Source organism: Lissotriton vulgaris, chromosome 8, assembly GCF_964263255.1.
Source record: "Lissotriton vulgaris chromosome 8, aLisVul1.2, whole genome shotgun sequence".
Lineage (NCBI taxonomy): Eukaryota > Metazoa > Chordata > Amphibia > Caudata > Salamandridae > Lissotriton > Lissotriton vulgaris.
In genome coordinates, this window is record NC_141696.1 from 279,801,883 (window position 1) to 279,818,489 (window position 16,607).

At 42.9% G+C, this 16,607-nt stretch overlaps 1 protein-coding gene across 2 annotated transcripts in view; it reads right to left on the reverse strand.

Moving 5' to 3' along the window:
- CXADR (CXADR cell adhesion molecule) overlaps nucleotides 1-16,607 on the reverse strand; it is a 193,669-nt gene that overhangs the window by 133,717 nt on the left and 43,345 nt on the right. For both annotated transcript variants that reach the window (XM_086934048.1, XM_086934046.1), the window contains exon 2: nucleotides 10-179. In XM_086934048.1, coding sequence (XP_086790174.1) covers nucleotides 10-179 — 170 coding nt within the window. The remainder of the gene's footprint in view (nucleotides 1-9; nucleotides 180-16,607) is intronic.

Genomic DNA, 16,607 nt, shown 5'->3' on the forward strand with positions numbered 1-16,607 from the left:
AATACTTACAGTTAGATCACTCTGTAAACTATCCTTAGGCAACAAAATCCATTCTATACTTAATGTACCATTGTCTCCTGGTGCTAGTTCAAACGTGCACGGCAGGCGTACGCTGTCTCCTTGAGCTTTTTCAAACTTGTCTTGTTCTGGAGTATTTATTGTGAGTGATTGCGTCAAACCTGTAATAATTTAAAGAATGGTTACAGAGCGAACAAACACCAGAATATAATTTTTTTTTTTTAAATATTGCTTTGTGCGAAACGTTTGGAATTGGTACGGATCTATGAATCACCAGATAATGTTCATTTATCTTCACTTTATCATTTATTTGGAATCAATGTCCTAACTGCATCACCAGCCAATCTAAGAAGTCTCATATGCTATACGTTCCTTTTGTTGTGGCAAGCAATCTGAAGTAGAAGATATTGCAACATGAATGGAGGTTTGCAGTAACTGCTTTGTCGGGGCTTTGGAAGCAATAAAATACTAATCTAGTGAAATGAAATGCAGTATATGATCTTTATAAAAATCCCGCCAATCTCTTGAGGAAAGGGACTACATTTACCAACAGTTGTGGCTTTTAGCAGCATAATTCAATTAATGTTCATGTGAAAACAAGATGCAAATAAAGTATGTGTAGGGAGTACTTCCAGATAAACGCTGTTCATATCCATCCTGGAATCCACAGTTGGCACAGTGACAGACTGCATGGGGGCTAGAGCGGCAGAGACTGTATGAGGGCACAGAGTAGAGTGGTGTAGAATAGAGTGCAGAGGCATAGAGTAGAGTGGCACAGCGTGCCATAGATGTGGTAGAGTAGCATAGCATGGCGCAAAGGAGCACAGAGCAAAGCGGTGTGGCGCAGATCGGTATAAAGCGTGGCAAGTTTGCAGAACAAAAACTACACAAAGACTTTCAAAGAAGGTCCTGCACTATCCCTTGTAAACAGTGGAGGCGTGGGGACAACTAAATAACTGAACTAACTCATTGTTACTGATGGGAGGAGGGTTTTCTGTAAATAAAACCTGCTCAGATTAAACCTTCCATGGTGTGAAAATGATTAACAAAGTTTTGAGATTTACCAAAAAGTATTATTACCCTTTAGTTTGGGAACAGGAAATAAGAAAGGTGCTGGAAATTGACAATAAGTTTAGGTATGCCACAAACGATTCCTGTACGAAAATACAGCGAAGACGGAGCAAATACTATTTCAGTGAGCAAATATGGAATGAAAATGTGTTTATTAAGAAATATTAATTACATAGAAAAGTCGTTTTAAATGATTGTGCTTATATTAGACTAATGAAAGATTGAAATGAATTATGAATGGGAGCTTTTATTTTGAGCAAATAACTGAATCTGTTTATTTCTCCTAGAGAAAACTGCACACTTTACAAAGAAGGCCTCGAAGCTGCTATTCGGGTTAATTATGCTTTGAAAAAAAAATTGAAATGCAGAAAAATGTGTTTTATTCTTCATAGACGACTATTGTGTTCTTTCTTGTCGATGGATGCTACGTGTTCGGAGTATCAGCGGAACTTCCTACTGTCTGAGGAAATGTTAAGTTTAGTGCACACTGGGCAAGTAAAATGTTACAATATTTGTTTGAATATACATGTGTCAAGAAAGGAGAAGATTTTGGTTTCCTTTGCTGAAAGACAATGATGACAGCTTAAAACTAAACAATGAACTTCTGAAAGAAAAAGCTACGGAAGTAGCTTCTAGACCAATGAGGAGTAAGACTTTCCTGGATTTTGATACAAGAGTAGGGTTGGACTTTTAACTTTATGGTATACCTAACTATTAGAGATAGAATACATGTTGGTTGGCCAGGTTAGAACGAGACTTCTGCATGAGCGTTCACGTGAGCTGTTTCTTTGAGATTCTTGGCTGATGCTATCTGTGAGCTGACTCCTTAACTTTGCTCCTCATACCTTGTGAGGATTGCTCCAGCTTACCCTTCCGGCTGGAGGGCTAGCTGTGCAATAGTTTTCTTAGGTTTGTATGAAATTCTGAATTTCTATTTGATCTTATAAAGTTGCTTGTCTTTTACACTACCCACTCAACTCATGCTCCTTGATTGAGAGGTTATTGTGAATTACTGAATTGTGTTCTCTTATGTGGGGATTCTAGTTTGATACTGCTTCATACGATTTCAAAGAAAATAGAAAAAAGCTAAAGCAATAGAGAAACTGAGTTTGCCGTTATTCATTATTGTAACTAAGAAAATATATTATATATATATATATATATATATATATATATATATATATATATATATATATCTCGTTTGGGACAATGTGTTTGGTCTGATGAGTTCTTACTAACGTTAGATATATCAACCTTATACACAACCATAGTCCACACGGACGGTCTACGTGCTATGAAGTACTATTTGGACAGACGCCCTGTTGAACTATTAAAGCATAGTTTGATGCTCATGCATATGACAGAGAAATGTTTAAACAATAATACTTTCCTGTTTAATAATGATGTATTTCGTCAAACAAGAGGGGTCGCCATGGGGTCATGTTTCTCCCCCAGCTACGCGGGGCTCCACGTTGGCTGGTGGGAGGAACATGTCCTCCGGGTTGAGCACATAGAAATGTGGTCCAACAATGTACTACAATACTGGAGATATATTGACGATATTTTCATTATTTGGAGAGGGACTGAGGAATTGGCCAGGCAGTTTTTTGAGGCCATCAATGTCAATTATCTCAATCTCCATTTTACAGCAAACATTAGCAGCACCACAGACAGCTTTTTGGACGTGAAAATTGACATTATTGGGAATGAGATTGTCACCAGCCTATTCAGGAAGGAAACTTCCGGCAACTCAATCCTACATGCGTCAAGTTTTCACCCTAACCATACCATTAGAAGCATCCACTATGGGGAGTTCTTACGAATCCACAGAGCATGTAGTTGCCCTATACTGAGAAATCAATGTCAACAAGAAGCTAGGGCAAGATTGATCTGCCGTGGATATAAAACAGCTTTGCTAGATTCAGCTATGAAGAGAGCTAATCAACTAGATAGACTGGATCTATTGCACCCTGACAGAGATAAAAACATCACTGCCACACAATCAGGAGATGCTAATGACTCTAGACTTATCACAAGTTATAGCCGCCAAGCCAAACAGATTACTAAGATTATCAAACAGCAGTGGCCCATTATTTTATCAGATCAAGTGCTCAGAGATATCATGCCTATAACACCAACTGTGACATTTAGGCGAGCATACGCTATGTGTAACGATTTGGTAAAGCAGTCCCGAGACCATCAAGGCCAACAAATGGTTGTCCCCACGCAGGGGTTTCTATTGTTGCAGCTCATGCAGAGCTTGCAAATTTGGGGTTAATACAAGAACGTACACTACCCCTTTTGAAGTCAACCCCGTGCCCCTACGTGATCATTTTACATGCCGCACCGAATTAGCAGTATATGTCCTCACCTGTAGCTGCAATTTGCAATATGTCGGCAGCACCAAACTTCTGGTGCATCAACGCATATTGCAGCACCTACGCGCTATTTTACACGCAGATCAGAGCTACCCGGTGGCCCGACATTTTCAAGTTGCGCATAATAAAAACTTGGCGCATTTGAAATATTAGGTCATTGACGCTGTAGCCACCAACAGGAGAGGGGGGGACTATGAGAAACAACTGCGGCGACTTGAATCACGCTACATAGTTCTTCTCAACAGCAAGAGCCCGGGGGGCCTCAATATGGGGGAAGACTTACACAATATTTTGTGAGTCAATCCCAGCTTTCTGCACTGCCAATAGCTGAGTACAGTACCTGCACTGGATCTAATCCTTGTACCAATAGAGTAACGACCCCATGTCCTCATATACTTTAATATACGTGGTAAACCTAACTTCCCCATAGTCTAGATGATGAATTCTATCACTTTATATATCAAGAGCACTTTTTATGCACTTTAGTTAGTTTTCTTTTATTTTTCTCAAGTCAATACAAACACTATGTATGCACCCCGATGAACACAACACACTAATTAGTATGTACTTCTGACAAATAGGGACACACCTTTTCTAGTCAGGGCAAGGGGATCACACCCTTTGATAACCCCTGCTCACTCCCTTGGTAGCTTGGCAGAGCAGACAGGCTTATCTCAGAGGCTGTGCGTTAAGCATTTATGACCACATACAGTAATAAAGTGAATACACTACAAATGGACACAACACAGTACTATTATAAAAATAAGGATTTTTATATAAGGCTTAGCACAAGACCAAATAACGACAAAAATATACAATATGTAATAGAATGAAAATCTTTTATTTATGCACATAGAAGCACTTTACACGGGTTGGGGGAAATAAGGAGAAGGACAGAATGCAATACTCAATAGGATTTAATCTCAGTTAAAACTTAATGGATTTAACCAACAATTGTGAGTAAATAAAAGAAAAAAATGTTTACAACCAGGGATTTAACCCGATATTATAAATGAATAGTGATACTAACCAAATCGAGATAATGTGCAATATTTGCGATAGTATCTTGTATTGTTTACATGCAGGGATTTAACCCGATATTATAAATGAACAGTGATATTGCCCGAGATAATGTGCAATATTTGCGAATGTATCCTGTATTGTTTACTGTGAATGGTATTGAGTAGCAAACACGAGACGCTTAAAATGTATAGTCTGTCCACCATGTTAATGCCAATGATGGTAATTTTAAATGAACCAATCACGTAACAGCACTGTGCACTTTAAATACTCATTGAAAATGTGGTTACGCTGTCATGTGATCAAGGCTTTGTGCCGAAACGTTATGGCGACAGCTGAATAAAATCTGAAACCAACATCTCACGTTTGGTCCGTGTCTGTTTCCAGCGCGATCGAGAGCGAAAGCGATTGCGGTAGGAGAACGGAGAGTGTATGTATCTATCTCTATCTATCTATCTATCTTTTTTTATATTTTAATATTAGAACCGGCTGTCTCTAGTTGGCAGAGGTATGTACTTCTGACAAATAGGGACACACCTTTTCTAGTCAGGGCAAGGGGATCACACCCTTTGATAGCCCCTGCTCACCCCCTTGGTAGCTTGGCAGAGCAGACAGGCTTATCTCAGAGACTGTGCGTTAAGCATTTAAGACCACATACAGTAATAAAGTGAATACACTACCAATGGACACAACACAGTAGTATTATAAAAATAAGGATTTTTATATAAGGCTTAGCACAAGACCAAATAACGACAAAAATATACACAATCTTAATAAATACTCTAGGAAGGAAAAATAATAGTTCAAATGTAGTTTCTCCTTTAGCACAAAGTCTTTCGTATCAAAAGCAACTCTTCTTCCTGGAAACAGTTCTTGGCAACAATGTAACCCACACGGGAGTCACACAACGTCAAGGCAAAGTTAATCCAAAGGTTCGGCGTCGACCGCAAGGAGCGCTACGTCGAGCCCGGAGTCACACGGACCCCCAACAACACAGTACCTTAGGAAAATGAAGCACACGATCAGCGGCGTCGAGCAATCCTGCGTCGCGTCGTCGATCAGGCCTCAGTAGTCGTCGCAGGCGATGATGATGTTGCAAGAGTGAGCAGCGCTCACGGCGTCGAGAGGGCTTCGAAGTCGAGGCGATCAGCAGCGGTGCAGACACAAGGTCCCTTGGAGCTGGAGCCGAACTCACTACTCACTGGCGTTGCTGCTGGCGTCGATCGGGCCCGGCGTCGAGGAAGCGGGACACTGGAGCCGTTACTCACTATGTCGAGCTGGATTCGGCGACGTCCGTCGGCGTCGAGATTGATGGATTCTTTCAGAGGTGCTGGATTCACAGGTTCCAGCAAATAGCATTTTAAGCAGATGAAGTCCTTTAGCCCTGTGACTTCAACAGGAGACTGGCACTCTTCCAGCCCTTGGAGATTTTCTTAGCAAAGTTTGAGAGTACACACACAGTTCCTCTCTCCTGGTTCCTTGGCAAAAATAAAGAAGCAATGCAGGATTCCCCCCAGCAAACAGCACACTGGCAGAAGGGGTAGGCAAGTCCTTGGATCAGCAGGCTTCTTGTCCTTGGTTTCAGGGTTCCTTGTCAGAAGTGATCTCAATTCTTGGTTCAGGGGTCCTTCTCTTATACCCCTTTTTGGCTTTGATCCCTTTGTCCATGCAGGGGGATTTCCCAACATCTTGGGTCTGTTGTGGGTGGAGCCAGGCAGAGGCACCTGGCCTATTCACTGAGCAGGGCTGGGTCCTCAGACGCCCAGCAGGAGGTGGAGCCAGCATTGTCACTGGCAGGAGCAGAGCTATCGGCCTCCTGGTAGGAGGTGGGGCCAGGATCGTCCATGGCAGGCACAGAGCCATCAGTCGCCTGGCAGGAGGTGGAGCCAGCATTGTATCAGGCAGGGCAGGCTATCAGCAGCTACTCTCCCCCTACTCTCAACGCAACTGTCCCACTCATCCCACACCGACTCATGCAGACCTCTGGAGCCACCCAGCTCCTGTCACACACACACCAAACCAGCAGAAACCAGAAATAGTTAGACAAGAAAATAGCCACTTTCTAAAAGTGCTATTTTCAAACCCGGAGTCCAAAAACCATCCACACCAACGGATGCGCAATTAAACCCCGAGCTCAGGGATACCAAACTGGACATTGCACCATGCTCCCCGAGCCAGCTAGGATTATAGCCTTAATAATCCTGGCAGCCCATTCTAGCTAATGGAGAGCAGGTTACCTCGCAATAGTGAAAAACGAATATGGCTGTAATTTACTATTAGGACATGCCAACTTGGTCAGGCCTGTCCTACCTTATGCTTACAATGCACCCTGCCCGTGGGCCTACCATAGGGGTGACTAACATGAAGTTAAGGGAAGGTTTAGGGACTGGCAAGTAGGTGTACTTGGGCAGTCAGCGTGACAGTACTAGACTGCACGTGGGTCTGGCAATGGCAGACCCTCAGACATACCTTTACGAGGCCGCTCTTGTGGGTGGCACAACATGTGCTGCAAGCCCACGAGCGGCATTTGTATTTACAAGCCCCGGCACTCCTGGTGCGCTAGACTAGGGACTGACAGTAAACCAAAGAAGCCAAACATGGAATTCAATCGATACAGTAATTTTAACATAGGGAGCACTTGCACTGTGGCACTGGTCGGCAGTGGCACAGTGCCCAAAGCATATACCAGCAAAAACATTGTAAACGGTGGAAGCAAACAGAAAAAAATGGAGAGACTCAAGCCAATGATGTCAGGTCTAACTATATAACATATACATATACATATACATATACATATATATATACACACACATATATATATATACACACATATATATATATATATACACATATATATACACATATATATATATATATATATATAGTGGTGTATAGATATTCCCTTTGTTTTCGGTCCTCATGAGGAGGGGAGGGGGTGTGGGGGGGGGGGGGGATATTCATCTATATCTTTTGCCAAATCCCTGTCAATCCCTCTGATCTGTAGGAGGACTTGATGTTAATATGGGGCGAAATGTAGTCATATAAATAACGATTTTATCAACTGTTTCATTACTAAGAAGCAAACATTTAAACAAACAAGTCTGAATAGAGTAAATATGAGTGAACCTAAAAACAATACAGCCTCCAGCATCGTAATTAAGGAATGAATACGTTTTTTCAAGAAAGAGAGCCACCAATGCTATGTCTTCGGTTACAATGCATCTGCCGCTGGTCGCTTAACATTACAATAAACTACAAAATATATGTCACGAGAGAAAAAAAGTCCCATTATATCTATCCCAAGCAGAAACCAGATGGTGCTTCTCAAAGAGTTCAAAGGTTCAGGAGAACACCAGGGGCAGCAGACGCTTGTGCGTCCCCTTCTGTAATATTGAAAGAGGTGGGGTACCAGAGCTATCATGAATGGCCCTGCACTAACTTTTAAGTCTTGTCTGGCGTTTCAGCGCGTATGCGCTGCTCGCTCTGCGGGGGCTTCTTGGAATCAACAGAGTTTCAGAAGGGGACTTTAAGCCACGTCCTTGTTTTCAATTGGCTTGCATCATCGTTTATGTGAAAAGCTGGCGCGGGATTGGAAATCGGGTTTTTAATTACTGGCCTGGCCCATTTGGACATGCCAACGTCATCTTTGTTTCACGTGATGTAGGAGGGTGTGCTCCTCGCTTGTTTACCGGCTACTGATTGGAAATCCTACCCGCTCCTACCCTACCTTCCCCTCATCCCAAAGCAAACTTCCCAGAGTTGCGCTCTTCATTGTGCATGGCTTTCCGCAGCGGAGGGTAAAACGGTGGCACGAGAAAGGGGTATACCTTATTATACCGCGTTTTGCTAAAAAATCCCGTCATTTGTAGACAGAAACAAACTATTGTTGACAATTGTAAGCAGTGTTTTTTTCCGTGGAGCATGTTCACGTTTTTATTTCAGTTTCGGCCGCTTGTCTTGTCTTAATTGCTGCTCTCTGACAACTTTGCACGCCCTCTGCTTCTGAAGAGCAGTCTGCATCCCTCTGACATATGATGGGCTTTAGCAACACCTTCAATGGCCATCTCGGAAATACAACACAAACCAGAATGCGAGCTCTAGTGCTACAGCTGTCGGGTACTATGAACAGTTGACTGACAACAACTTGCGGAACGGACAATCTGCGATAAAGATTAGGATAATAAAATTATTGTTTTGTCACCGACACTGATTTCCCAAGAGTAGACGGGTTGAATATATACAATATAATACAGAGAGCAAGGTACAGGGGCTGCGCCTGTGCCAATTGTTTCTTTCTCCGTCTCAGACATATACCCACAGGCACTTAGCCATGACCCCCCCCCCCGCTTTTAAAACACGCTATAGAGCGTCCGACTGGTTATGTAGCACCTAGCAACAGACATACGTAGTGCAACGTGGTGGCAGACAGGAATTTTACTCACTAGTAATTTCGGATTCTGTGGTTGAAATAACAGAAGCGCACACTATCAATTGTTTTATATACAGCATTAGCCAATTCATAATTTGTGCACTTGAGCAAGGTTTACAATAGTCCGAAGGGCACAAAATGTAGGGCGCAATAGTACCTGTTTAGCACCTAGTACAGTACGTTTAAATGATAGGTAGAGGTAGTTTATATATTTAACCAAAGGAATTTTAAAGAACAGAAACAGAGAAACAAACTGTTTACCACTCAGAAAATAACAGTTCAGTATTCAAAAATATGGAAAAATTAAATCAAATATAATACCAGCATAAAATGCAATTGTCAATCAAAGCATTAATGGGTCACAATTTGTTAACTTTCCGAACAAATCTGTTTGCAGTGCTCTTGAGAAGTAGGGAAGGAGGAGGAATTGGGGAAGTGGTAGTGAATTGGTGAGGGACAAGGCAAAGGTGTTTGTGACACACATACAATACACACTATATACAGATAGTCCTTTCCAGCATGTTAAAGGTCAATGGGTCCCTATTTATACATTGCTCTCAAGTATTCTCATATATAATCAGTTTTATCCTATGAGCATGTAGGTGTTCAGATAGGAAGGTCTAAGTTTCTACCCCAGTAGATTGGAGGGTGAATAATGTCCTCACGTCGGGTCTTCATCAGGGCACCTAAGAGTAATTAATGGAGGTTCAGTATCAAGATTTAGAGGAGTAGTGAACATGTCAAGGAGGTAATGTTACTGACACCTACTTGGGAAAGGAGGGACGTGCTACGTGCGATCCTTGATGGGCTCTAAAAATGCTCCTGGTATTCTAAAATGAGAAGACATGCTTATTGAGTATACATGCCATAATACACAATTCCCCTGTCATGAGGGAATGCTGGAAGGGTAACGTACTCACTTCTATGAAGTGACGGGGAATCAATCTCACATTGCAAATAGAATGAATCCAGAGCTCTGGTGGAAAAGGAAAAAGGAGGGTCAATTGACGGTCTAGAGATCCTCTCTAGTCATTGGGCAGAATGAAATCTGGGTGTTAGGTCCAAAATTAAGGGGGGATTCAACACCGTACTAAGAAACATTGTAGCGGTTTGGCGTAGGTTTAGTGAGGAAAGGAACAAACAGAAAGTTCCCTCCGATCGGGACAGTGACTCTCAAGTTGGTGGGTTACTGCGTCAAAAATTGGAGTCAGGTGTGAGTGGATTAAGGATGACTGACTGTACTGATGTGCAGAGAAACCATGGTTTCAAATAGTTAAAAGTGCTGGCTTACGGCGAAAGTAGTGGACGCCTGATTGCCTGGCTAACAGGTCTCGTAAATACCCGCTTGTGGGTGTGTGTCCTACTATAACTTGCAGAGGTCCGATTCTGCTGGTAAGCAGACAAACCATCACTAAAAAGTTGGCAAACCCTGGTAAACGTAGAGACAAATATGTAGTGGTGACAATTACGGTGGAATACAGAAAATCGGGCAGCGATTACGCCGAATAAACCGAATACATGGCTAGGAAAGTGTGTCCCAACAGGACTACCAAAAGTCGACGATGCATTCAAGAAAACAAACTAAACGGAATGCTACGGCTACAAAAAAAAAAAGATCTCCAGGCGCGCTCGGTATCAGAAAACTGAACAAGGGGCTTACCTCCTACGTGTGGCTCGGGCGCTCGAACAATGAGCGAGATCTAGGTGCTCACGCTAGATGTACGGGAGAAACATGGCTTGCGTGCACCTCCAGGTGCAGCCGCTCTGTGGTGCCTGGGGGCTCGCCTCTCCGGCGTCCAATTGTTGGAAGGGGGCGTGTTACAAGCTCAGAGAGTGGTGCAGTGCGTCATTGGACGGCGGCCCGCAGCTGCAGTGTGGGTATATTGCTGTGTTGATCTGATGGCAGTGCGCGGCTAACCCGTGTGGGTTTAAAACTCTAATATGCACGGTGCGTGCGAGTACCGTGCAAGCTTCTCCAAACGTATATATGAAAAGAGCCAAGATTTAGAGAAGAACTGAACGCTGATTTAATGTTGGAGTCTCACATGTACGGGCTCATTATGAACTGGTAGTAATGAAGTTGTTTGTTTAAATCTAGTCCAAAAGACATTTGTTATATCCATAATCTGTAACCACCAATGTAGAAACATAGTACAAACGCATTCAGTGTATCAATAGTCATGTTCATTCAATGTTGTCGAAAAATGTTAAACACATGCGGCAATCTTATTATAGTGGATAACAGAGGCAGTATCAGGAGTCAAAGCGTTGGGACATTTCATATACATCATGGAGACGTAATATGGAATATAGTAGCATGGAAGATAACAACATATGCTATAGTGAGACAGTAAGTATGATTAGCCGTGTCATTCGTATTGGGGAGATAAAACATGAGGAAAAGAAGGATTTAGATTAGACAATTCATGTACATCCCGTGGATAAAATATAGAGTATGATAACATGGAAGTATCAGCATATGCCATTATTGAACAGTAAAAGTAGAAAGCCTAGTTTATCATATTTGCGAGGTGAAGTGCGTATTTTAACATTGTCAGAAGGACAACATCTAGAGTCACCATTGCTTAATATGGGAACTGCAGTTGTGTTGATAATAGGACTATGTGTTAGGTATCGAGGGGTCTGGAGTGATAGGTCTTATTCCGTGTGCAGACCTGCCATTTGAGCATCGGTGGTACAAAAGGGGGTGGTGATGGACGGAGCATCTGAATCAAACACTCACACCCAGTCAAAAAATCTGGGTTTCATCCATCCCCGTTCTTTAGCCCACTCTGCCACCCCAGTTCAGACATGGCTATATGCAAATCAGTCTGACCCTGTGCCTCATGAGAACAGTCCAGCCGGAACTGCCAAGCCATGTCTTCCCTGGACCAGAAACAAGCTTCTGAGGACCGGTTTCTGGCATTCCAGCCGTCTTCAGCCCGGCTTGCTTGAATCCAGTGGCAAAGTGAGCAGGTCTTATTCCGTGTGCAGACCTGCCATTTGAGCATAGGTGGCATCCTGTTCATTCAGGCCATTATTCACAGTGTCCAGTCGGTACATCCATTCTGTTACCGTGAGACTCCCACATTGACGACGGGGAAGATACAAGCATGTGAATCTATGAAAGATGTAATACTGGAGAAATAAGAAAATATAGAAGAGATACCATTGACTATAAGTTAGGGGAAGTGTACACATGAGCGGATATTTATGCAAAGAAGAGGCAAAATAAACCTTATACCACTAACACAGATACTTCCTCAACGTATAGCGATATCTCATCAAGAAACATACCGCGGGTAAATAACATTCAGAAACAGCAGGGCATAGCAAGCACATCATCCACTGTTCCTTTTTTAGGAACAGGCCACAAAGACCGGGAAGACCCCGGCGGGGAAAGAGACAAAGGAAAGAAGAAAAAGAACCGCCGCAAACGAGGAATGTCACATCGAAGGACAAAACCAAAAAATGAACTCTGATAACAACTTAGTATTTAACATTTCAGATTATCATTTCAATGAAGACCAAATACGAACATTACATAAGGGAATATCATACGCTCCAACGGCCCACACAAACACGTTGGAATTAAATGTCAGCCTCTACAAACGGACAAGAAAGCTGAGACTATGTCATCTCAGAACAAAAAGTAAAAGAGGAAGAGGAAGACCAGCTTAAAGGATTAAGATCCACCAGCACTTACATGGCCCCAATAAGTCACAAAACATTGGATTATTCGAACTATGCAAACAAGACATTTAGAAATTAAATGTACACAAGAAAAGCAAACAGAAATATTCGACAGCTAAAGAATTCGGAATATTACGATCCATTGCTCTACACAAACAAGTAACCGGTCAAAAAGCCGATAAAAGGGGCGCCCTGGTGTTGTTAAACAGATCATACTACGTGGAACAAGTTAAAATGTCACCTTGAGGATGAAAACCTCTATATGAAATTGGATTTCAACCCAACAATGGAAATCAAAACCACACTAGAAAAGATTGTACAGAAAGCGGTAGATGAAGGAGTCATCAATGATGAGGTTAAAAAGTACTTGATCCAAGAGAATCCTATCAGTCCAAGTTTCCACATGGTACCCAAGGTGCATAGAGACCTTTTAAGACCACCATGTCGGCCAATAGTATCAACCAGAAGAAGCTTGCATGAGCCCGTCGGGAAGTTTTTGGATAAATATTTGGAACCTTGTGTGATGAAAATTAGATCATTTCTCAAAGACACCACTGATTTCCTCAATAGTGCTAGGCACAATTGATGTAAAATCTCTGTACACATCAATTCCCCATCAACAAGGTATCGAAACGGTAGAAAAAGCACTATTACACACAGAATACAAGGACGACATGAAAGTGTTTTTGATGGAATTACTAGAATTCACACTAATGCACAACTATTTCACATGGGACAACAACTGGTACCTACAGAAGAGTGAAGCAGGAGTACTGGCATTGACAGCCAAAAAGGGGGGAGACTAGTTGGGGCTTAAGTAACTTCTATAATTATGCGGCCTGCCCTTATGGTGTTTGCAACATACCACCCTGGGAGCATTTATTAAACAATCCTTTGGCTCCATCTTTCATAACCTTATGATTTCTGGCGATTTTAATATACATCCCTGTGGAAACTCAATGTGATCATGTATTACTGAGCTGGGATGCCCCTGTATGAAAGGGTTTCATTTCGAGCACCATGCTCAGGGGCACTGTTGAACAACTTGATAAATGAATTGGACATGTTGGCAATGAGGTCTATCTGCCCCGAAAACTATATTTTCTGTGCCAACTTTTAAAGGGCGCGATAGGGGATCCTTTATAGATTTTATCTTAATTTCCTCATCCCTACAATCTTTATTCCATGGTTTTAATATTATTGAGAGTGAACATAGCGATGATACCCCATTATGTGCTCACATGGCGGGTCCATTATTTGCACGTATTGGCGATGCTTCGACAAGGGGTCTATTGATAATGTTGGATGGCAAACGACAACTTAAATGGTAGCAGATTTCTCCAGAGAAATTTTACAGACAAGTAAACATATCCTGTGCCCCGGAGTTAGCACTATATTTTGCAGAAGGCTCCTCCCCCAATGAGATTATTTGCGCATATGAATCACTAGCGCATAAACTTGGTGAAATTCTAAGTGCACCGGCCAGCAGAAAGGCTACCCTTGGCCCTAGATGGTTTGACTCCTTGCTCCAAGGCAGCGAAAAAGCTGAAGGAAGCTTTGTCAGCCTAACCAAGAACACAAGCAGAAGTACGCGTCTGCCACATAAGATACAAGTTCGCCCTGGCTAGACGGAAGGGTGCCATGGAGGAGGAGGCATGGAGGGAGTGGATTGACTCGAGCACGCTCCGGAACAGTTCCAGGTTCTGGAACATTGTGAATCGTCCACTTTTTTGTCTGGAAGTGGGTGGCGCCCTAGACTCAGATCACCGAGGAGGATTGGGTGAGTCACTTTAAATCTGTTTGACAGTCCCATGGAGCATAACTGCCTAATGGTTCGAGATACAAACACTGCTGTAATATCTTTTGAAAAGGGAGAGGTTATGGCTGGTATTGTAGGGCTATCCATCAATAAAGCGCCGGGCCCAGGCGGTATTCCAGCGGACCTATTTAAGTCTGATCCCCTGTTCTGGGCTCTGGTATTGGAGGCTGTGTTTAATGCAGCTGCTCACAATGGCTGTCCCCAGTCTTGGGCTTCTTCCACCATAGTCCCTGTTTTTAAGAAGGGTGATAGGAGCAGCACCCACTGCCGATCTCCCGGATTGACTCAGTAGTCAAGGTTGTAGGACGTATCCTCTTGCAGGGGTTATCCACCAGGGCGGAGGAGCAGGAGATTCTGTTGGACGCCCAGTTTGAGCAACGGTCGAATGATCCGTCCGGAATCCAGTGTCTTAATTTATCCATGTTACTGAGCAAATATACTGTCGCCCGCCCTGGCACTTTTCACCTTGTCTTCATGGACTTGTCCTCTGCCTTCGATTGCGTTAACAGGGAGAAATTGTGGCAGTCCATGAGGGCAATGGGGGTGGACAATTGCATTGTTAGTTTTCTAGATGTCCTCCATATAAATCAACCAAGGATAATGTTAGGTTTTCTCAGGACCTTCGGGTCACCAGGGACTTTGAAATCAAGAGGGGAGTGCGGCAAGGATGTATTTTGGCTCCATTTTTGCTTCACCTTTATATTAATGATTTGGATACCGCATTAAGAGCGACTGGGGTGGACTACCCATGTGTATGGCTGCGTGGTATTGGCGGCGTGGTGTTAAAAGAGATTGCAAACCCACCGCAGTCCTAGAAATAAGGACGGCGTTCTCCGCATATAGCAGATATACGGAGAACGCCGTCCTTATTTCTAGGACTGCAGTGGGTTTGCCATCCCTTTTAACAGCATTCTCTAAAGTCATGGCTTACAGGGACCTGGCAATAAATAATTCAAAATCTTACATAATGCAGGTGGGGCCATAACCTAAAAAAAGTTCCCATTTAGTGTTTGTACCGCTAAAATCCCCCGCATTAAGGTATTCTCGTATTTAGGAGTTCTCTTTGACGACCAGCTAAAATGGGGTCCTTTAATTTTGAGGAAAAAGGGGGAGCTGGTCTGGGTGAATGCTGCAATTTTTTTAATTTGCCATCAAAATAGGGAAGAAACCTACAGGAGCCATGCTGAAAGTCTACCAAGCCAAAGCATGGCAATAGCTACCTAGGGCAGCAAAATCTGGCGATACACTGCTGCAGATTCCCTTCAGGTGGCTGAAAATTACTTTTTAAAAGCGCCTACTGTGTGTTCCGCGTGGAACCTCTAATTTAGCGGCTCACGAGGAACTGGGGGGTCCCTTATCTAAGCGATGTCCTTGCATTGCGCCCCATATTTTGGCTGAGGTGCTGGTTAAATAAAGATTTAACTCTTAACCATCTACTTTTAAGGGAGTGCATGTCTTCAGATAATGCACCTCGGATTCCTCGGCTAAAATATATTAAAAGTAGTTCGCAAGGGGTAGGCCGTGCTGACTTATTTTGTAACCCTGAATCCATTGTTAAGAAGGACGTGGAAACACTCATGGTAGCCTTCTTAACTTCAAGGAAACTGGACAGGGAGGCGCAGGAGATGCTGAAACTACGTGTTCGCATGTTCTTAATGCTTAAAACAACCCCGACTACGGAACCTTATTTTATGGGGTTTCTATCAACACACAAGAGGTTTTTATTAACTGGGTTCCGGATGAAGAATGTTCACCTCTTACTAGCTGGGCCTAGAGGATACAATAGAGGTCAGGTGCTAGCTCCCTGTGGCTGCAACGGACAGTCTCCACAGGATTTGCTGCACTTTGTTTTTATATAAATTGTATGAAACCCCTCGCAGGCCTTTTCTGGTTCCTATTTTTAAAAGAATGAATTTTAGACAGGTCCGTTCTGCTCTCATATCTTCAACTGCTGAAAGCGAACTGCATTGGTTTTATAGTAGGGCGTTTAAAAGCATCATTGAAATCTTTAGCCTGTATGGATTTGTAGACCATATGGATGTTTTATGTATGACCTGTTAGTTTGGTAGGTCTAGTTTTTGCTACAAATATATTAAACAGGATACCATCTCTTGCAAGCACATTGCACTTTATGGTTCCGACAAGCTTGGGCGGCTGGGTACCGGGTTTTTAGGTCTCG